General features: G+C 38.6%; 2 protein-coding genes across 2 annotated transcripts in view; one reads left to right on the top strand and one right to left on the bottom strand.

The window, feature by feature from the left end:
* The window catches only part of LOC119542850 (sucrase-isomaltase, intestinal-like), a 180,421-nt gene that overhangs the window by 123,570 nt on the left and 32,794 nt on the right, over nucleotides 1-24,057 (bottom strand). The window contains exon 2 of the mRNA XM_037847477.1: nucleotides 1,392-1,905. Within this exon, the coding sequence (XP_037703405.1) occupies nucleotides 1,392-1,732 (341 nt within the window). The 5' untranslated portion in view covers nucleotides 1,733-1,905. The remainder of the gene's footprint in view (nucleotides 1-1,391; nucleotides 1,906-24,057) is intronic.
* LOC119543360 (non-histone chromosomal protein HMG-14-like) lies at nucleotides 21,146-21,433 on the top strand. The gene has a single exon (XM_037848167.1). It carries the CDS (start codon nucleotides 21,146-21,148, stop codon nucleotides 21,431-21,433), a length of 288 nt encoding a protein of 95 aa, XP_037704095.1.

Genomic DNA, 24,057 nt, shown 5'->3' with positions numbered 1-24,057 from the left:
TCTGATATTTATTTTTATTCATTTTTATGGTTCACCACCCTTACTCATTCTGAGCTCTTTCTAGTTTAGTTTCAGATTTTAATCTGTATTAAAAACATTTTCTAAGATAGTCTCTGCTAAAATCTGTAAAACCTCAAAACAAAGGCAAATTTAGAATAACAGAAAAGACCATATAATGTAAGTTAGCTCAATCAGGTTCTGTTTTTGAGCCTGAAAAAGTCTGGTTTCTTCAATACACAGAACTTTCAAGGTACAGAAGCATTAAAAACAGAATGTAATGACTTTTCTTCTTCTTTTCCTTCAATTTGTATTTCTGAGAGTACCCTGCCTCAATTTTGCCATAAATCAGCTCCTCTCAGCCCAGATTCTCACCCTTCTGCTTCCTGTTGTTATCTCTACAATCAGTTTTAACCTTTCTCCTGAAAGAAGATAGTCCTCCAAATCTCAATCCTAAGCATTGTCATTAAATTTTACATTATTGCCTGGTAAGAAATGTAACTTAAAAACAGATTTTGACATAGTTTTCAAGCCCTGGTTATCCATTCTAAAAAGGAAATAGCTCACAGATTCCAAATAGAAACTGAAATAAAGTCAGCTTTTGTAACACTCTGCTAAGTTCCAACTATGTAAATGGCATGATTTCATACATTTCAAACAATTCCCAGAAAAATATCCAACACTTCAAAATCAAGAATCTAAACCCCAAAATAATCAGCACATGGACAAATTTTTAAGTGAAATTTCATCCATTATATCTGGCTATTCTCTTGAGACTCTTAATTAAAGGCAAATGGCCCCTTTTTACGCATAAAAGTTAAGTATATTATTCGTATTTGAGTTATTAGTGAACCTACTAATTAGAGCCAGGACTCTGATCACTTTAAAGTATGACTGCTGATGTTATCATGAAATAGTTCCTGTCAAGGACAGTTTTTCATTGTAAGACTTACATCACTGAAAATCAACTGCCATGCAATGCTTCACAAAAGACATGCCACAAAAAGGAGAAGCTGATTTCTAAAAGATGTAACTGATAGCATAAAAAAGTTTCACCTTAATCCAGCTTATTTGTAATGACTCAGCCCACTACACAAAATAACAAGTGTTTCTATTTGGCAAGTCCCACACAACTGACAGAGAACAAGAAAGAGAGGTGTAATGTCTTCTTCAACAGGTGAGTTGTGACAATGATTTAAAAGTAAAAATGATTAGGAAGCAAAGAAGTCATGAATTCTAGGCTTTGATTCTCTGTAAAGGCTCAGAGTTCTTAGGTACAGCAAATAAAAATAGAATGCAGTCTCCGAAGTGATGTGTATCAAATGAAACTAGGAAGCTGAATCAGAAATTTTAGATTGTAAAACTGCTTATTAAAAGCTCTAGGAAACACATACCTCCATCCCTGAGCTGTCTTTTCAGGTTGGTCATTTAAAGAATAGCCATACGGACCATCTGCCGAGTAAAAGCACCAGGGCACATTGGCAACCACTGAAGAACACCACAAACAGCCTTTAGTTTCACAAGTTTCTTGAGAGGCTCCAGGTTGAGGATGGCAATCAATGCGCTTGTTAATGGGAAATTTTGCGGTACAATCAGATGCAACTTTGGTGTTAGAGAAGCGAAACGGAATGCTGGGAATTTCAGAAGCACACCAGTGACATCCACGGCTCTTACAGTTAACTTCATTTGCCCCTGGTTCTGGATGACAGTCAACTCGTTCGGAGCCAGGAAGCATGGAACACTCATTAAAGTTTTCAAAACACCAAGGGATGCCTGGGATTTTAGATGGAGACCAGCAGCAATTCCTGGCCAGACAGCTGGCTTCGGAAACTTCAGGATCAGGGTGACAGTCCTTAAGGAGTTGGGGGTATACAGGTATTGAACATGAACTTGAATTAGCAGCCTGGGCTAGAAATGAACCAAGAGGGTAAAGAGAGCAAAGTAAATGAAAAGATATCTAGAAAACATAATTATAATCAAAACACTTTTATTCAACTTAAAAAGCTCTCTTAAAATGCTTGGATTATGAATGTAATAGTTGGTGGATACTAAAAACTACTATAAATTTGGTAAGCCGCTGTAAAACAAAGCAAAGCAAAACCTGTCCCTTGAAAGTACAGTGCTAACATTTTATTTAATCACTCCTATTCTCAGCATGTATATACTTTATCTTCCTCACAATCTTTGATAACATCTGCTCATTATCCTCTTCTAAATGTTACCAAATGAATTTCATAAAAGTCAGAATAATTATTTCTCTTCTGTTTGCCATCCTTTCCTTCATTTATAGATTGAATACCAGTTGTCAGGCCTCCGAAAATACCTCAGAAATAGCTAAACATGCTTCCTCAAAATAAAGGATGTCAAACCCTCAAAATGCGATATTACTGGTGTATTTGTTCATCCCCTTTCTTCTGTGACTTCCTACTTTTAAAAAAGTCCTAGGTCTGTGCTGCAAACGGTGATGCTTTCTTCACACTGGCATTAGGAAGAAATTTTTTGTACTAATGTAATCAATTTCACAGATTACCAATCTTTGTTTCCCATAAATTAAATAAAGCCTCTAAATACAGATATAGTTCACCTCTGCAACTCCAAAACCATAAAGTGAACAGATATGGTTTAATTAGATTTAACAGCAATCATGAGCAAGATTTTTATCTTCTCTTGGTTCTATCATAAGTATCTAACTATATTTTTACAACTGAGATGCATGGAACACCAGATGCAAAATTTACCTAACAAATCGGTAAACATACCCCATTTGGAAAATGGGTATTCTCAAATGTACATTGCTGGTGGAGATGCAAAATTACACAAGCCCTGTAGAAATAAATTTGACAATATCAAATTAAATATGCTTTCACTCTTTGACCAGAAATCTTATTACTAAGAATTTACCCAAAGACACACAAGTTCTTTAGTGAAGCATTATTTGTAATGCCAAATGATATACAATATCCTTCCACAGAGGACCAACTGAATACATAATGGATTTCACAGTTGTAAAAAGGAATGAGGAAAACCTCTATGTACTGATATATGGAGCAATTTCCATGATACTAAGTATAAAAAAATCAAAGTTCAGAACAGTGTTTTTTATTTAAAATTTTATTAAAAATTAATGCAATTTTATTAAGCTATATTCACACACCATACAATCCATCCAAAGTACACATTCAATGGCTCACAGTATCATCACAGTTTTGTGCATTCGCCACCACAATCAACTTCAGAACATTTTCATCACAACAACAAAAAAGAGAAAACCCAAAACATCCCATATTCCATAGCCCCATCATTGACCTCTAGCATTGGTGTGATACATTTGTTACTGTTGATGAAAAAATATTAAGATATTACTGTTACCTGTGGTCCACAGTTTGCAACAGGTGCATTTTTCTTCATATACTACTCTATTATTAACTCCTTACATTAGTTTTGTACAGTTGTTCTAATTCATGGAAGAAAGCTTCTTATGTTTCCACTGTTAATCACAGTCATCATCCACCACAAATGTGTTATACAGTCCCATGTTTTAACCGCTGGATCTCCTTCTGGTGACATATATGACTCTGAACTTCCCCTATCAACCACTTTCACACACCATTCAGCACTGTTAATTATACTCACAATGTGCTACCATCACCTCTATCCATTTCCATTCGTTTAAATTCAACCTAATTAAAAATTCATAACAGTGCTTTAGAAGGCTTACTTTTTTTGTAAAAAAGGGAGAGGGTAAAAAAACTTGTTTTTGTTCATAATTTTAATGGAAACAATGGAAGAATAAACTACAAACTATTAAAATGGTTATATATCTTGGGATGGAGAAAACAGGATGAAGACAAGGATCATTCTTTGCTGTATCTTGTTATACAGTTTTTACTTTGAAATAATGTAAATATTTTTACCTAATTTAAAAACAAAACTAATTTTAAAGAAAAACAAAAAAATAATTGCTATAAACACATGCTAAAACAAATACACTTTTATCACATTGGTGGCATACCCACACAATAAAAGGAATTACTACCAGTGAGTTCCAAGCAAACATTTGAGTGTATATCTCTAATACTAAATGGTCAAAGGACAATCCTCAAAGAAATCTTGGCCTTAATCCAGTGTGCCGGTTTGAATGTATTATGTCCCCCAGAAAAAGCCATATTCTTTGACGCAATCTTGTGGGGCAGACATATTAGTGGGGATTAAGTTGGAATGTTTGGAATAGGTTGTTTCCATGGAAATGAACCCTACCCAACTGTGGGTGGTAACTCTGATTGGATAATTTCCATGAAGGTGTGGTCCCACCCATTCAGCATGGGCCTTGATTAGTTTACTGGAGCACTATATAAGCTCAGACAGAAGGAGCAAGCTTGCTACAGCCAAGAGGGACACTTTGAAGAATGCACAGAAGCTGACAGAGTAGCTGCAGATGAGAGACAGTTTGAAGATGGCCGTTGAAAGCTGACTCTTGCTCCGGAGAAGCTAAGAGAGGACAAATACCCCAAGAGCAACTAACAGTAACATTTTGGAGGAAGTGCAGCCTAGAGAGGAATGTCTTGGGAGAAAGCCATTTCGAAATCAGAACTTTGGAGCAGACGCCAGCCACATGCCTTCCCAGCTAACAGAGGTTTTCCAGACACCATTGGCCATCCTCCAGTGAAAGTATCCAATTGCTGATGTGTTACCTTGGACACTTTATGGCCTTAAGACTGTAACTGTGTAACCAAATAAACCCCCTTTTATAAAAGCCAATCATCTCTGGTGTTTTGCATTCCGGCAGCATTAGCAAATTAGAACATCCAGTGATCTTACTGCTGTAGTAATATTTGTATTTTGATTTTGAGACTCCTACAAATATACTGTAGCATAGAGCAAATGAATATGTTAATGTCCTTAAAAAAAACAGTATTTCAGCATGAGAGGAAACAAATAAAAGTATGAATTTTTGTAAATAATAAAACACCCTGCAATCTTAATTTGATTTGGAAACATTAGCATGAAATTGTGATTTATCATTCTCTTTTATAAGCATGTGTTCCCTAGCTCTTTCCAATGAAAAAACTAGAAAGGAAGACAACCTAATAACAATGAGTTCCTCTAGCAAGCAGGCTATGGTTTCTAACCATCATTCCTTAATAAATGGAAATAAAACTTCTTGGGAAAAATTATTCATACTAGATGTGAGGTAAGGAATACATAAGGGAAGCACTAGGACATCTTCGTGTTCAAGAAATGAAGGAAAATATCATACCCTAGTGGCATTAACTGGGAGGGAATCATAATGGTGGAAGATGGGACAATTTGAGCATCCAAAAGATAAATGTCTGACTTCATTAGATAAAGATCAGATAGGTGATAGATAGATAGATAGATAGATAGAGAGAGAGAGAGAGAGAGAGAGAGAGAGAGAGATTAAGTGTGTATGTGTGGTAGCCAAAACAAAAAATTCATTACATGGAAAATTGATATCAGAAGGAAAAGAACCACTTTCTTAAATAAACTCTATGAGAGGGTTACCAAATAGTTGATGAAACAAAGCTTTTTTTAGTAGCTCTTCAGCTAATACATAAGAAGTTACAAAATTAGAAAGTCCCTATTTTGCAACTCCTGATGAAATAATCTATATAGGCAATGATCATTGATTGGTAGTAGAACTATAAGGTGAAAGTTAATGAAGAATTTATAATGGAAGGACCCATGAGCCCACTGATGATCTTTAGCATCACTGAAAGTGGGAAAACACTATCATATGACACCTCATATGATGAGTAGGAAGTTCCCTGTACCTCCTATGAAGTATTGTTATAAAAAATTATTGAACATGAAACTATTCCAGTCTCTAGAACCAATGACCTGTTACAGGAAGTATAGGAGATAGAGCAACACTTACATGATATCACCACAAAATATCAGGGATAGTGGAACACTTAAATGATATCACCATAAAAGTCATAATAAGAAATCAGGCTTTCTTCAAACTGAATAACCAGATTTCTCCAACAAATCAATGGCATGAAAAAAAAGGGATGGGAAATAACTGTTGTAGAATAAAAGAGGCTTAAAGGAGGCGGGGCAAGATGGCGGTGTAGAGAGGTGTGGAATTTAGTCAGTCATATACAGCAATTAGTAAATAGCCAGGCACAACTAGTAAACAGTCTGGAACAAGTGTTGGGGGCATCTGTGACTGGACACACATCGTACACCAGTCTGGAATGAGTGAAAGGACCAACACCAAAGTGTACAACTGTAAGCCCCCAAAACTATGGAGGCAGTGCCTCACCCCCACTGGCATGGTAGGCTGAGGAGGAACACTTCCCTGTGGGAATAAGAAGCAGTCTCTACTGGGAGCAAGGGAACATAATCAAGCTCCAATTGTGGTTTCAATTAACAAATCTGAACTACTGAATACAGGCTATGAGCACAGAGAAAGCCAAAGCAAGCAGGAAAGGAATCCTGAGGTCTCTCCCCATAGAGAGGAGGTAGGGCTGCTGGAAAATAAATAATAATGACAAATAAATAAAAACAGAGGCTTCTAGAGATGGCAGAACTCAGAATACTGGAAAAGGGCTGTAGCCAAGAAAAGGGGCACACAGAACCAGGTACAACTCCAGCTACTGGAAAGCTAGGGACTGGCTCTGCAAAGAGAATTTATTTCTTTTTTCTTCCTTTTTCTTTCATTCTAAGTAGTTCATTACAGAAAACCTCAGGCATTTTTGACTGTCAGCAATGACCCAGATAAGGAAAAAGTTAAGATAATCAGAGAGACAAAAGAAGTCAAGCAAAGAAGACAATTCCCTAAAAGGGCATATCATCCCTAAGAAAAAGGGGGTTGGGGCCAACCTCAAGTGGCTGCGCTCTCTCAGAGAATTCAGACCCCAGGCCTGGGGGAATAAAACAGAAAGAGCTTAAGCATGGCTTCTGACATCCTCGGCCCCTGGCAAGGACAGGGTCTGCTGAGAATTAAAGGCAGCACATTTCTTTAGGCCAGTGGGGAGCTGCAGGCTGTCAAGCACCACCTGCTGGGCAGGATAGGAAAAGAACAGTCTAGAGTCCTCACAGGAAAGCCTGACAACCTGCTCAGTCTCATCCTCAGGGTAACCTGATACAGATTACACTGTCCTCCTGAGACCTGGGCCCATCTTGTCTGGGAAAATCTGACTGGGGTAATCAAGAAAAACCAGATGCCTAGACAATAAAAAATTAAGAGTCACACCAAGAAAAACAAAGATTTGGCCCAGTCAAAGGAACAAACCTACAGTTCAAATGAGATACAGGTGCTGAAACAACTATTTAAAGATATTCAAACTAATATGCTAAATCAAATCAATGAGGTGAAGAAACAAGTGGCAAAAGAGATGAAGGATATAAAGATGACACTGGGTGTCCATAAATAAGAATTTGTAAGCTTGAAAAAACAAATGGCAGAACTTACGGGAATGAAAGGCACAACAGAAGAGATGATGTATGGAGACATACAACAGTAGATTTGAAGAGATAGTAGAAAAGATTCATGAACTAGAGGACAGGATATCTGAAATACTATACACAAAAGAACGAGACAGGGAAAAGAATGGAAAAATAAGAGCACTGTCTCAGGGAACTGAATGGCAACATGAAGCACATAAACATACATATCATGGATGTCCCAGAAGGAGAAGAGAAAGAAAAAGGGGCAGAAACAAGAATGGAGGAAATAATCACAGAAAATTTCCCATCTTTTATGAAAGACATAAAATTACAGATCTGAGAAGTACAGCGTACCCCAAACAGAATAAATCCAAATAGACCTACTCCCAGACACTTAATAATCAGATTATCAAATGTCAAAGACGAAGAGAGAATTCTGAAAGCAGCAAGAGAAAAGTATATAAGGGAAGTTTGATAAGACTTTTTGCGATTTCTCAGTAGAAACTATGGAGGTGAGAATGCAGTCACAAGATACATTTAAGATACTGAAAGAGAAAAACTATCAACCAAGAAATCTATAACTGGCAAAACTGTCCTTCAAAAATGAGGGAGAGTTTAAAATATTTTCAAACAGACACTGATAGAGTTTGTAAACAAGATACCTGCTTTATAAGAAACACTAAAGGGAGCATTACAGGCAGATAGGAAAAGACAGAAAAGAGAGGTTTGGAAGGCTAGGGACATGTATGATACCAGAAGGAAAGATAAAAGATAACTGGGGCTGTATAACTTGGTGAAACCTAGAGGGGTCAATGATGGTGACTAATTTACTAATAAGAATGTTTTTACAGGAGGGAGAAGAAATGAATGTCAACATTGCAAGGTGTTGAAAACTGGATGGTATAGGGGAAAAATACAATCAATGCAAACTATAGTCTATAGTTAACAGTAACATTGTAATATGCTTCCATTAATTGTAACAAAGGCAATATACCAAAGCTAAATGTCTAAAAGAGAGCGATACAAGGGAGTGGTATGGATTCTTGGTAGTAGTGTTGTTGTATGACCTTTTCATTGTATTTTATTTTACTTTTTTTCTTCTATCTTTTATTTCTTTTTTTTTATTCCTCATTTTTTTTCCTCCTCTTCCTCTTTCTTTGTGGTAGAAATGGAATGCATAACTGTGATTATACTTGGAATCACTGATTATTTACTTAGGATGGATTGTATGGTGTTTGAATAAAACTGTTTAAAAAATGAACAGAGGGATACAAGTGCTGGAGAAAATGTGGAGAGAGGGATACACCTATTCACTGTTGGTAGGGAAGGAGAATGGTGCAACCCATCTGGAGGGCAGTGTGGTGGCTCCACAAGAAGCTAAGTATGGGGTTGTCATGTGGTCCTGCAACCCTGTTTTTGGATGTATACTTGGAGGAACTGAGAGTGGGGACACGAATGGACATTTGCACACTGGTGTTTGTGGCAGCAGTATTCACCATTTGCAATGGAAGGACATGGCCTAAGGATACATCGACTGACAAGCAGAATGGTGAACTGTGCTGTATACATATAAGCGGTGGCAAGAAGGAATGAAGTTGTGAGGCATGCAACTAGGTGAATGGACCTTGAGGACAGTATGTTGAGTGAAATAAGCCAGAAAAGAAAAGATAAACATTACAACACCTCACTAATATGGACTAACAATAATGTGCAAACTCTGAGAATTGAATCTGGGAGCATGGTTTATCAGGGGAAGGCTTATTGTAAAGGTTCCTAGATGGTAAGCTCTTACAGCAGTCACATCTATTCATGAGTTTTGTGGCTATTTCTAAATTCTGAGACTCTGAGCTGTTTGTGTGTGACCTGGTCAGTCCCTGGAGCTTTGGGTGTCTGTCTGGCACCTGGGACTGGAAGCCAGAGTTCGGCATCTGTGAGTGTTGACATTGCCCCATGAATCAACTGTTAAAGAGGCTGAAAAGGAGATCAGACTTCGATTGGTGATATGAATGAAATACACTTGGTTGGGACTGGGGTAGATCAGACTAAAGGTAGAGAATGATACTGACTGTGTTTTATGACTCCAGCTTCTATGTGGGACCAAAGGAAGAGATGTTCATTTGGTGGAAAATCTATATTTTCCATAGCTCACTATATAATTTAACTTGTATAGTTAGTTTCCTCAAATACCATAATTACATGGAACCTTGAATAGGAAGTGAGATCAGGCTGGTTTGTATAGGTTAGTGAGAAGCCCCGAAACATCCCAGAGTAATGTGGGCAGAGAATTAAAACTATTGGCTAAGTCCTTGAGGGACTGGGGGAAAATCTGGAAATATTAAACTTCCCCACCTGGGGAATTACTGATATTCTCACAAGCATTGGGGCCTACCAGTTTAGTAGGCCAAGCCCTCGATCTCGGGGCTTACCCTTATTAAGTTTGTTACTGCAAAGGAGAAGCTAAGCCTACTTATAACTGTGCCTGAGAGTCACCCCCAGAGAACCTCTTTTGTTGCTCAGATGTGGCCTCTCTAAGAAAACACTGCAGGTAAACTCACTGCCCTCCCCCCTACAGGAATGTAGGTTCCCCTGGCAATATGGGACGTAACTCCGGGGATGAGCCTTGCCCGGCATCTTAGGATTGAAAGGCCCTCTGGACCAAAAGGGGGAAGAGAAATGAAACAAAATAAAGTTGCAGTTGCTGAGAGATTTCAAATGGAGTCAAGAGGTCATTCTGGAGATAACACTTATGCATTATATAGATATCTCTTTTTAGTTTTTAGTTTATTAGAATAGCTAGAAGGAAATATCTGAAACTGCTGAACTGCAACCCAGTATCCTTGATTCTTAAAGACAATCGTATAACTATGTAGTTTACACAGTGTGACCTTGTGATCCTGAAAATTTTATGGCTCACAGTCCTTTTATCCAGGACAGATGAGTAGAAAAATGGGGGAAAAAAAGTAAATGAATAATAGTGGGGGCAGAAGGGTATGGGATGTTTTGGGTGTTCTTTTTTACTTTTATTTTTATTCTTAGTTTTATTTTTGGGAGTAATAAAAACGTTAAAAAATTTATTGTGGTGATGAATGCACAACTATATGATGATACTGTAATTAACTGTTGAACACTTTGGATGATTATATGGTATGTGAACATATTTCAATAAAATTGCATTAAAAGAGGCTTAAAGGCCTGAAAAAGCAAATACAATGAGGGGATCTATGAACTTGTAGGAAAAAATTTCACATCTATTTTCACTAACTAAAATTTTTCATTTCCTTCAGTTATGAAAGTAGACAAACCATAGCAGAACTAGCAGTACATAGATCTTTGTAACAAATACAAATCAGATATTTTTGTATTAAATTAGAGTTTCTGCAAATATCTCATAATATTGTTTAAGCTCATCACAACTTTGAAATTATTGTATTTATAAGATCTGATGCTAGATCTTGAAACAATGCATTAATAAAGAAAATCATACATTGGTCTATCACAAACTTGTTTAACTATTTTGATAAGAATTTTTCAATATAATTAGTTTCTTTTGGAAGACGATGGATCTTCTTTTATGCATTTGAAAACTCTTCTGAGAAAATGTCCCTAGGTGTCAACAGACTGCTATGGCATCATATGTGCACTGCATGCACACACACACATGCTCACATACATACAAATGTTCAGAACTGCTATAAAACAATCTGTGTCCACCTACCACTAGGAAAACCATTACATATGTCTAGGAGTATAGATAATGCAGTTAGAAGACCACTGCTCTAAATCATATGATTGAAATGTGAATGTTTACCCTTAGAATTCTCCACAATACAAAATGCCACCTCCAACAAATAGAAAACGCCACTCTCTCACTTCTTTGTCTCAAAATTCAAACCAAGCAAATAATGCCTTTAAATGGACAACTTCATGCATAGGCATCTTCATAATTTTCCCTCATGAGTTTGTTAGTTCATTCTGTACTAAGGTTTTTATTTCATTATCTTCTGTCCATCAGAGCTTCCCCTTCAATATCGCCTGCTTATCACTGAAATTCTCATTACTGCCCTTCCCTGCCCTTTCCCAGTTCTCCATCCTTATTCTGCATCAACTGTAGGGATTTGCTCCTGGTGTCAACATCAACCATCGGCTCCAGTACTTACTACTTGCATGACTTAGATATAGCCACTCAAACTTTCTAGGCTTCAGTTCCACCGTATTTAAGATGGGAACAATGAAGCTTATTATAAATTTGTTATGATTACCGCCCAAGCTAATAAAAGAGCTTACTATAATTATTACTATTTATAGGAATATAAACTATATAAATAACCTGGATAACAGTATGGACCCTAGAGCCACATTATCCATGTTCAAATCTCAGCCCTAACACTTACTATCTATGTCTTGGGGCAACGTACCTTATCTCTCTGCTGAAGTTTTCTCATCTGTAAAATAGGAACAGTATGGCACCTTCCTCATGGGTTTTGTGTGAGGTTAAATCAGTTAATACATGAAAAGACTGTTTATCAGCAGTCTTCTTGGTATATCAGCTGTTAATTTCCATATGTATTTTACATATAATCTATATTTTACATATATACTATATTTTACATATACATAGTGTTTAAGACAATAAACTGTTACGCACTAAAAATATATAACGTATTATTAACAAATAGTATCCTTAAATTCTTTTTGGAAATTCATCAAGGAAAAGAAATTATTAAACACTAAAAATTGGTTGACTGAATTGTTTTCTTTTTATTTTGTACTAGGCTTTGATTAAAAATTTGCTAAAAGAAAGTTATTCAAAAGAAAAGTCACTTACCTGCTAGAACCATGGAACAAAAACAGAGGAGTATCATGGCCTTCACGGTCCCAGGAAAGTGACACTTATTCATGGTTTGTGATGTATTTATACAAGGCAATTTGAATAAATTGTTCTGACCTTGAATTTTTTTTCTACAGAGGAATGAGGTATAACCCAGGCCAACAACAACTCCTTGAAAGTCTTCCCACAAGACAACCGGTGGCTGGCACTACTGTGTAATGGAAAGACATGAGATTAGAATACACATAGCCAGGGGTTTAATCCAGCTCTGCTTTGGCCGGGGTAGTATGGATGTGTCATTCAACCTCTGAGTCAAGGTTTCTTCAGCTGTAAACTGGATATATCACCTGCCCTGCCTATCTCACTGGGTTGAGATGAAGACCATACATATAACATTATTCTGAGAATACAAACATCAACAAAAATAATCAACCACTTTCTCACTGGACATGACCTAGGTGCCTTGGCCTACTAAAGGAATTAAGAACTAGGTGAGAAAAGTTACAAATGGATTATAATTTTTGTTTCAGAACTTTGAAATTGCCAGTTCTGTGGGTATTTTAAGCTATTCTCAGTTGACTAAAGATTCAGCCACTGTACTTGGGTGTCAGCATAGTAAGGTTAGGAAATCGAGTAGACTTAGAGGACAACTCCAGTTAACCAAAGTTATAAGATAATAGTTTTTTTTTTAGCCCATCAATATTCAATGAAGGATGACCATACTACATGTAAGCAAATGGGCAACTCTATATAGTGATGGTATCTGTTAGTATACTTCCTCTACACTAGCAAACCACAGCATAAGAGTTTTTCTACAGATCAGAAAATCCCAATTTTCAAGTCACAAGGGCTAAGAGTTATATTTTTTGTTGAAAGTATTGGCTATTTTTAGTAAAGCAAGTGGAAAGGAAACATTTATTTAAATTGTTTAAAAAGTGGAAAGGAAGGATCCTGGGAGGAAAAGTAGAAGGACTAACTTTTCATTAGTCCATTTACACTAATCGTTGGATTAGCTAAATGATCAGAAGGAGAAACCTTGTCCCAAGTGGCTGAGGTACACAATAAGAGGAGGACAACAAGCTCTGATACCTAGGGAATGAGGACACCCAGAACACCAGGGTTAATAAGGTTGGGGACAGTTGACACCAAACATCAATGAAAAGCATCAGAGAGGAAAAAACCAAAGACAACACTGGCTGTCTCTCACAATTTTACACAAGAATCTCTTAATCACCTTAAGCAGGAAACTAATTCTGTCAGCAAATATAGTGATATTTCCTTCCATGGGCGGTTTTCCAGGAATTTGTTCCTTGTAACAGATTCTGCCTGGACACTGTGGAATTTAGAATGTAATACAACAGTTCAGAATCCCAGCACTGAACAGCAGAGCCAAAATCTGAACCATTTCTGTACCACACCCCCATGATTGAAATGAGCTGCTGAAGTATGACTAGGAGGAAATCTGCAGTTTGTACTACATCACAGAACTGCCTATCCATTTCTAATTCTAACTACAAAGATTTTAACAACAAAATGCCTCAAGAACACTGAGTTCTTGGTTATGGAGACAGGAGTGTCTCCTCTAAACCCTCTATGACAGGAGGACATACAACGTAGTTTCTCTAAAAGAATTATGTGCTCCATAGGACAGAGATATTTAAAAATTCAACAAGTATAGCCTTCACATTTATTGGGTCAGTTGAATATTTCTGTTGGTAAACCAATGATACTTATTTTTTTGTAACTGGGATAGACCTGATCAAGATCCTTGAAAACTGGGCCTATAGATTTATTGTATACTTGGAGCTTCAAAGCACAAATTCTCATAAGGATAATGCAAATGTGTGTGCATAGTATAAATGACATAAAGGAGCATATATTTTAGCCATTTTTCAATTACTTAAATTAGAAAATGCAATAAACTATTTATATGAAAAATTCTACACATTTAAAAGTATGTCAAATTCTTATATTATCTGTGGCATCCATGTTTCTGAATAAAAAAGTAGGACATAATGTAACAAATTTGAATTTACAGGGAAATGAGATAGGATATTTAAACTTCAGACAAAGTAGGAAAGGGCAGGAACATTAACTATACATTTCATCATAGCACATATTTTATTAAAATTTTGAATCCGTCAGGGTCAAATTTCGTGTTTTTGAAAACGAATTTTTAAAAATCTTCACTAAGGCTGAAATTCAGGAATATACCTATGAGTAATACTTGATACATGGTATTATATATGTACAAATATTAAAGTTTAAAAAAAACCAAAATAATGCATGAGTTATAATGTTTGTTCAAATTTCCTGTCATAAACTTAAAATTCCCATAAATATTTATCTCATATATTTTCACTAGATAGCAAAAATGATATGTACACATTTATTAATATATCTTTATTACTACATTTGCACTTAAAAAAATTTCAAGCTAAATTTACACATTTTAAATATTTACTTCTATTTGCTTAATACATTCAGAGGAAGGAACAGATATGTAAAAAGAAATTTATGTCATCCTTAATTGGTTGCAATAAACTCTCTAATTCCTTAGGATAAAGAACTGTATGCTATTGCAAATGCCAAGCTTTGTAGACTCTGTTAAATCACTGTTTATAATATGAAAGCCTAAGGACAAATCAGATGCCTCTCCAAAAGTTTATTAAAATAATTTGTTAATATTCCAATTAAAATAAAGTTAAGATGCTAAATATTTACTGTGGTACATATTTACCAACTTGATGATAATCACTCTTCTGGACAATTCCATCAGCAAATTGTGCTGGTTATACAAAGCACCATATTTGTTACACATGTTAATAGGGAATTGCTGAGGGGAGTAGGTAGAAAGCCAGGAATGGCGTGGACCGGACACCGCAGAGCAATTTGACTTTCGGCATACTTCATACAACACTCATGAACACGTGGAACAGCTGAGATGAGCGAAATCTGTTTTTGCGGCCAGGGGACCTGTGCCTCTTCCTCCCAGGCTGTCTCATGGGAGGAGGGGCCGTCAGTGCTGGGAACGAGGAGGGAGAACTACAGTTGCAGCTCTTATCGGAAACTCATTCTACTGGTCCAAACTCCGAACACAGATAGATCGAGACCAGACACTGGAGAATCCGGGAGCAGCCAGCCCAGTGGAGAGGAGACAGGGATAGCAAAAACAGCAAGGAAAACCCAAAAATAAAAGCGGAGACTTTTTGGAGTTCTGGTGAACATCGAACGGGGAAAGGCAGAGCTCAGGCAGAGTCAGGCTCACATGCAAATCCAGAAGGCAAGTTTCTTTGCCTGAAAAACCAGTTTCTCTGCTCCCTGGATCATTCCTTAATGGCCCTAATCTCATTGTCTCTTAGCATTTCAGTATCCCATTACATCTGCAAGGAGGGCCCTTCCCTTTTTTTTTTCTTAATGTTTTTCTCTTCTTCTAAAACAATTACTCTAAGAAGCCCAAAACAGAAAGCCTCAAATACTTGCAATTTGGGAAAGTCAAGACAAGAGCAGAACTAAGAGAGCTCTGAGACACAAGGCAATAAGTCCAGTGACTGAGAAAATTCACTAAACACCACAACTTCCCAATAAAAGGGGGGCATCCCCTCACAGCCATCTTCCTGGTGGGCAGGGAACACTCCTGCCAGGCGCTGGCTCCACAGCCCAGAGCTGCCCCAGACAACCAAGTTGGACGGGAAGTGTTTCCAACAACACATACACGCACCACAAAACTGGGCATGGACATCAGCCTTTCCTGCACCCTCAGCTGGTTGTCCCAGAGTTGGGAAGGCGGAGCAGTGTGAATTAACATGCCCCATTCAGCCATCCTTTCTGCAGACTGGTAACGTCCCTACACAGCCCTGCAGCCCAGAATGGGCCTGGGGGGATGGCGCTCACTTGTGATACAGCACAGTCATCCCTCAACAGAGGACCTGGGGGTGCACGGCTTGGAAGAGGGACCCACTCGCAAGTCTCAGGGGCCATACACCAATACCAAGGACTTGTGGGTCAGCGGCAGAGACAAACTGTGGCAGGATTGAACTGAAGGATTAGACTACTGCAGCAGCTTTAAATCTCCAGGAACACCAGGGAGATTTGATTGTTAGAGCCGCCCCCCCTCCCTGACCGCCCAGACACACATCCCATATACAGGGTGGGCAATACCAACTACACACGCAAGCTTGGTACACCAATTGGACCCCACAGGATTCACACCCCTACTTACCACAAAGACAAAGTGGGGAAGTACTGGCTTGAGGGGAATAGGAGGCTCATGGACGCCACCTGCTGGTTAGTTAGAGAAAGTGCGCTCCACGAAGCTGTAGATCTGACAAATTGGAGATAAGGGTTTTAATCGGTCTACAAATCCTAAAAGAACCCTATCAAGTTAAGCAAATGCCAAGAGGCCAAAAACAACAGAAAATTTTAAAGCATATGAAAAAACCAGACGATATGGATAACCCAAGCCCACATAGTCAAATCAAAAGACCATAGGAGACACAGTACTTGGAGCAATTAATCAAAGAACTAAAGATAAACAATGAGACCATGGCACAGGATATAAAGGACATGAAGAAGAGCATGGCACAGCATATAAAGGACATGAAGAAGAGCATAAAGAAGAAACTGCAAGAGTAAATAAAAAAATAGATGATCTTATGGAAATTATAGAAACTGTTGACCAAATTAAAAACATTCCAGATACTCACAGTACAAGACTAGAGGAAGCTAAACAATGAATCAGTGATCTGGAAGATGACAGAATGGAAAATGAAAGAACAAAAGAAAGAATGGGGAAAAAAATTGAAAAATCGAAACAGACCTCAGGGATATGATAGATAATATAAAACATCCAAATGTAAGACTCATTGGTGTTCCAGAAGGGGAAGAGAAGGGTAAAGGCCTAGGAAGAGTATTCAAAGAAATTGTTGGGGGAAAACTTCCCAAATCTTCTAAACACTATAAATACACAAATCATAAATGCCCAGCAAACTCCAAATACAATAAATCAAATAAACCCATTCCAAGACATATTCTGATCACACTGTCAAATACGGAAGAGAAGGAGCAAGTTCTGAAAGCAGGAAGAGAAAAGCAATTCAGCACATACAAAGGAAACAGCATAAGACTAAGTAGTGACTACTCAGCAGCTACCATGGAGGCGAGAAGGCAGTGTCATGATATATTTAAAATTCTGAGAGAGAAAAATTGCCAACCAAGAATTCTTTATCCAGCAAAGCTCTCCTTCAAATTTGAGGGACAGCTTAAATTTTTCACAGACAAATGCTGAGAGAATTTGCTAACAAGAGACCTGCCCTACTTAAGACACTAAAGGGAACACTACCAACAGAGAAACAAAGAAAGGACAGAGAGATATGGAGAAAGGTTCAGTACTAAAGTATGTTAAAGGACATTAAGAGAGAGAGGGAAAAATATATATATGACAAACATAAACCAAAGGATAAGATGGCTGATTCAAGAAACAACTTCACAGTAATAATGTTGAATGTAAATGGATTAAACTCCCCAATTAAAAGATACAGATTTGCAGAATGGATCAAAAAAAATGAACCATCAATATGTTGCATGCAAGAGACTCATCTTAGACACAGGGACACAAAGAAATTAGAAGTGAAAGGACGGCAAAAATATTTCATGCAAGCTACAGCCAAAAGAAAGCAGGAGTAGCAATATTAATCTCAGGTAAAATAGACTTTAAATGCAAGGATGTAGAATGTAGGGGAATTAGTGACAGAGAGCAATTAAGGAAGGGGGAATGATAACCCAAGAAGAACAGATAAGCTATCGAGAGTAAATTTAACGTTCTGGGAATGCCCAGGAATGACTATGGTCTGTTAATTTCTGATGGGTATGGTAGGAACAAGTTCACAGAAATGTTGCTATATTAAGCTCTTTAGGCTCTAGTGAACTGGAGTAGCTAGCAGTAAATAACTGAAACAATCAAACTACAACCCAGAAACCATGAATCTTGAAGATTGTATACAAATGTAGGTTATGAGGGGTGGCAAAGTGATTGGGAAAGCCATATGGACCATACTTCCCTTTGTCTAGTTTATGGATGGATGAGTAGAAAAATGGGGGAGAAAAACAAACAAACAAAGAAACAAACAACGTCACCCAGTATTCTTTTTTTACTTTAATTGCTCTTTTTCACTTTAATTATTATTCTTGTTATTTTTCCAAATCTCTCACTCCTGTCTTCTCCTTTCTGTCTGCAGTGCTTCCTTTCGTGTTTCCTACAGAGAAGGTATCTTGTTCACAATCTCTGTCATTGCCTGTTTGTTTGAGAATATTTTAAGCTCTCCTTCACATTTGAAGGACAGTTTTGCTGGATATAGGATTCTTGGTTGCTGGTTTTTCTCTTTTAGTATCTTAAATATATCACCCCACTTCCTTTTTGCCTCTGTGGTTTCTATAGAAAAATCTGCACATAGTCTTATTAAGCTTCCTTTGTATGTGATGGATCACTTTTCTCTTGCTGCTTTCAGGATTCTCTCTTCATCTTTGACATTTGATAATCTGATGATTAAGTGTCTTGGTCTAGGCCTATTCAGATGTATTCTGTTTGGGATATGCTGACTTCTTGGATCTGTAATTTTATGTCTTTCATAAGAGATGGGAAATTTTCATTATTTCCTCTATTATTGCTTCTGCCCTTCTTCCCTTCTCTTCTCCTTCTGGGACACCAATGACACATACATTCCTGATTTTCATTTTGTCCTTAAGTTCCCAGAGATGTTGCTCATATTTTTCCATTCTTTTCCCTATCTGTTCTTTTGTGTGTAGGCTTTCAGGTGCCTTGTTCTCCAGTTCCTGAGTGTTTTCTTCTGCCTCTTGAGATCTGCTGTTGTATGTTTCCATTGTGTCTTTCATCTTTCATTTTCTGTTGTCTAGGCATGGTTTACTTGGTTACCCCAATCAGGTTTTCCCAGACCAAAATGGGCTCAGGTCCCAGAAAGAAGAAATATTCAGTATCCAGTTTCCCTGAGGGTGTGTCTTACAAAACTGGTGCACCCTGTGAGGCCTCAAGTCACTGTGCTTTTCTGCCCAGCAGGTGGTGCTTGTCAGCCTGTCACTCCAGAATGATGTAAGGAGGTGTGGCCCGTGGCTGTTTTCTCCCAGACCCTGTGGTCTTGTTCTCAATGGAAGGCGGGTAGTAGAGCTGGGCCCCACCTCTTTCTTCTTAGGGAAGACAGACACCCTAGGGAGAGGTCATTAGCATTTGAAAAGTCTCTCCCTGCCTGTGCTATCTCCACCCTTGTCTGGGACAGAGAGCTGGGAACTGAATATGGCTGAGGCTTTCTCTACTGAGCCGAAACAGGGACAGAAAACCCTCCTTCTGGGCCAGTCCTTGGCGACCCTCTGACTCTCCAAGGTGAGTCGTCACCAAAAGCCTCTGTCTGCTTGTTGAGGATTCGTAGCTTGTATCGAGAAGTCCACATTTGTTAATTAAAACCCCAGTTGGAGTTCAGCTGAGCTGAATTCAACTTGCTCGGAGAGAGCTCCCAGCTTGGATCTGCAGTTTTTACTTACAGATTTTATGCTGCGATTTTGCTCATTCCTCCCAATTCAGGTTGGTGTATGAGTGGAAGACCACATTTGTCCCCCCACAGTTATTCCGGATTATTTACTAGTTGTTCCTAGTTGTTTATTAGTTCTTCCAGGGAGACTCACTAGCTTCCACTCCTCTCTATGCCACCATCTTAGATCCTCCTCAACTGATTTTTGATAAGGCTGCCAAATCCACTCAATGGGGGAAAGAATTGGTCTTCAATAAATGGTGCTAAGAAATTGGATATCCACATGCAAAAGAAAGAAGGTGGATTCCTACCTCATACCATACACCCTTACCTCATAACACATACAAAAATTAACTCAAAGTGTTCCAAGACCTAACAGAGTAAGTAAATCTATATAACTCCTAGAAGAAAACACAAGGAAACTGATGTTTTAAAGCTGTATGTGCCCCCAGAAAAAAAAATCATATTCTTTTAATTCATTCCTGGGACTGTAGACTTATTGTAGGCATGACCTTTTGATCAGGTTATTTCAATTGAATTGTGACCCACCACATTCAAGGTAGGTATTAATCCTCTTAATAGAGTTCTTTATAAGAGGATAAAAGACAAACAAGACACAGTCAAAAGACCCCAGAGAAGCCAAGAAAGGCAGAAGCTAAAAGAAACGTACAGAAGCTCTGAGAAGTTGTTACTGAAGACAGAGGCTGCAAGCAAAAAACCCAGGAGAGAAGGGAGAAACCAGCAGGGATTGCCATCTGCCTTCCTATGTGACAGAGGTGTCCCGCATAGCCAGCAGCCTTTCTTTAGAAAGAAGGTATCATCCTGATGATGCCTTGATTTGGACATTCTTATGGACTCAGAATTGTAAACTTGCAAGTTAATAAATCTCCATTGGAAAAGCGAACCCATTTCTGGTATATTGAATTTCATCAGCTTTAGCAAACTAAAATAGAAACATCCTCAGGACTTCGTATTAGGCAATAGTTTCTTAGATTTTACACCAAAAGCATGAGCAACAAAAGAAATAAAATAGATAAATAAAATTTCATATAAATTAACATTCTGTATTAAAGGACATTGTCAAGAAAGCAAAAGGGCAACCTATAAAATGCGTTTAGAAATCTTATATCTGATAAAGGTTTAATATTCAGAATCTATAAAGAACTCTTACAACTCAACAACAAAACACAAATGACCCAATTTTAAAAATGGGCATAGGGGGTTCCATCCGGTTCTCCCAGTGCCCCTGCCGTGGGTCGCAGCAGCTCGGGCGGCAGAAGGAGCGGTGGAGGCCGGCAGCCCAGCTTCGTGAAGGCTCTCAGTGCACCGCGGCCTGCAGCACCCGGCAAGCGCCCACTCTGCGGCTAGGATGCCCAAGAGGAAGGTCAGCTCGGCCGACGGCACGGGGAAGGAGGAGCCCAAGAGGAGGTCGGTGAGGCTGTCAGCTAAGCCTGCTCTTGTGAAAGTGGAAGCAAAGCCAAAAAAGGCAGTGGGAAAGGATAAGTCTTCAGACAAAAAAATACAATCAAAAGGGAAAAGAGGTGCAAAAGGAAAACAAGCTGAAATGGCTAACCAAGAAACTGAAGATTTACCTGCAGAAAATGGAGAAACTAAAAACGAAGAGAGTCCAGCCTCTGATGAAGCAGGAGAGAAATAAGCCAAGTCTGTTTAATCTCGTATACCATGTCTTATCAGTGGTCCCTGTTTCTCCCTTCTTGTACAATCCAGAGGAATATTTTTATCAACTATTTTGTAAATGCATGTTTTTTAGTAGCTCTAGAAGAAATATTTTTAAGAAGGAGATTGAAATCCCACCTCATCCCATTTTTTAAGTGTAAATGCTTTTTTTTAAGAGGAGAAATCATTTGCTGGTTGTTTATTTTTTGGTACAACCAGAAAATAGTGGGATACTGAATTATGGGAGGCTTTGACTGTCCTGGTTGTCAACTTTAACATTCCATAGGGTGGGGGGTGGCAGTTTTTATACCCTGTAATACAACACATACTAAATGATGATTTGGAGTCACAGTCTTGCATTTAATATGTCTTGAACATTTTAAATTACTTCTATTCCAATGTTTTTAGTAGAATAGTTTCTTAAAACCGCTCCCTGATCTTGGCTCTCCCTGTCAGAACTGTGTGTGCTCTGTAACATTCTTGGTTGTGGTCGTCCAACTTTCCTAATAACTTTGTTATATGCTGTGAAAGATTGGAAATGTGAGTATTTAGCGTGTATGATATTAAATTGTGAATTAGTAGGACTTACGATGTAACAGCTTATCAACATTTGAAGATATTGGTACTTGACATCCTCTTAGGGAAAACTTGCCTCCAAATTATAAGCTGGAAAGTCACTAGAATAACTTTAGAAAAGAATTACAACTCTACAGCTTTTTAGATTTTTGGTACATACATTAATTGTGTACAAATTGTTCATAATGTCTGTGTGCTGATCTTCAGAACAACCAATAAAATCTCAATTATGAAAGAAAAAAAAATGGGCATAGGACTTAAATGGACATTTCTCCAAAGAGGAAATACAAATAGCCAATAAGCACATAAAAAGATGCAAATCAAAATCACAATGAGGGGCTTCCAGAAGATGGCAGTTAGGAGTGACGGGGCAAAAAAAAAATCTCTGTGAAAAATACTAGAGAAAAGACAAAGTGACCCAGAACACCAGTTCCAGCTATGTACCAGCTGGACATGGTCTGATAAATCCACAGGGACCATACACTTGGTGAAACCAGGAGTCTGCGTTCTAAAACGAGTGAGTAAGCCTGCTGAATAACCAGCAGCCATGGTGCAGTCTGGGGAAGCCGTGGGTTGGCGTTTGGAGTTGGGCTAATTTTAAAAACCCAAAAGCAGCTGCGGATACAGCAGCAAGAACCGCACAGTGAAGCGTGGCGGGAACGGCATCCCCACAACCTGTGGGCACACCTAAATATCTGGCGTGGACAATAGCCTTTCGTGCACCCGCTGCTAACTGTCTCAGAGTGAGGAAGGCAGAGGCTAGCCAAAAGGCAAAAATAACCACGCCCCTTACACCCATCTTCCCCGATAGCTGCGAACGCTCCTGCCTGGTGCCAGCACCGCACCACAGAGCTGCGCCAAAAAACCCAGTGCGACGGAAAGTGTTTCCAGCAACACACGCACATGCCTCAATATTTGGCATGGATAATAGCCTCTCCCATACCAACATCTAATTGTTCTGGAGCTGGGAAGGCAGAGCTGTGTGAAAAGGGGAAATTAACATGCCCCATACAGTCACTGTTTCAGCAGGCTGGGAATGCCCATGCTCGGCCCTGTGGCCCAGAACTTCCCCCGGGGGATGGCACTAACTTGTGACGTAGCTGCCTTCTCTCAGTAGAGGCCCTAAGAGGGCACAGCTTGGAACAGGGACCCACTCGCAAGTCCCAGGGACCATACGTCAATACCAAGGACTTGTGGGTCAGCGGCAGAGAAAAACTGTGGTGATACTGAATTGAAGGTTTAGACTCTTCCAACAGCTTTAAATCTCCAGGACCACCTGGGAGATTTGATTATTAAAGCTTCCCTCCCTCCCTAACCGCTCAGACACACGCCCCACATGTAGGGCGGACAGCACCAACCACACATGCAAACTTGGTGCACCAATTGGACCCCCACAAGATTCAGACCCCCACTCACCACAAAGACAAAGTTGGGGAGAACTGGCTTGAGGGGAATAGGTGGCTCACGGATGCCACATGCTGGTTAGTTAGAAAGTGTAGACCATCAAGGTGTATTTCTGACAAATTAGAGATAAAGTGTTTGAATGATCCTATATATACTAAAAGAACACTATCAAGTTAAGCAAATGCCAAGAGGCCAAAAACAACAGAAAATTTTAAAGCATATGGAAAAAAACAGGTGATATGGGTAACCAAAACCCAAACACCGAAATCAGAAGTTCAGAGGAGAGGCAGTACTTGGAGCAATTAATCAAAGAACTAAAGACAAACAATGAGAGCATGGCATAGGATATAAAGGACATGAAGAACACCCTAGAAGAGCATAAAGAAGAAATTGCAAGAGTGAATAAAAAAATGGACGTTCTTATGGAAATAAAAGAAACTGTCAACCAACTTAAAAAGATTTTGGATACTCATAGTACAAGACTAGAGGAAGCTGAACAGCAAATCAGCGGACTTGAGGATGACAATGAAAATGAAACAACAAAAGAAAGAATGGGGAAAAAATTGAAAAAATTGAAATGGACCTCAGGGATATGATAGATAATATAAAATGTGCAAATATAAG

Source organism: Choloepus didactylus, chromosome 8, assembly GCF_015220235.1.
Source record: "Choloepus didactylus isolate mChoDid1 chromosome 8, mChoDid1.pri, whole genome shotgun sequence".
Taxonomy (NCBI): Eukaryota; Metazoa; Chordata; class Mammalia; order Pilosa; family Megalonychidae; genus Choloepus; species Choloepus didactylus.
The sequence above is the reverse complement of the archived record's forward strand: the minus strand, read 5'-3'. Positions and strand labels throughout refer to the sequence as shown.

Bases quoted from the DNA above. Each gene is read 5' to 3' on its own strand.
- LOC119543360 (XM_037848167.1), top strand. From the start codon at position 21,146: ATGCCCAAGAGGAAGGTCAGCTCGGCCGACGGCACGGGGAAGGAGGAG.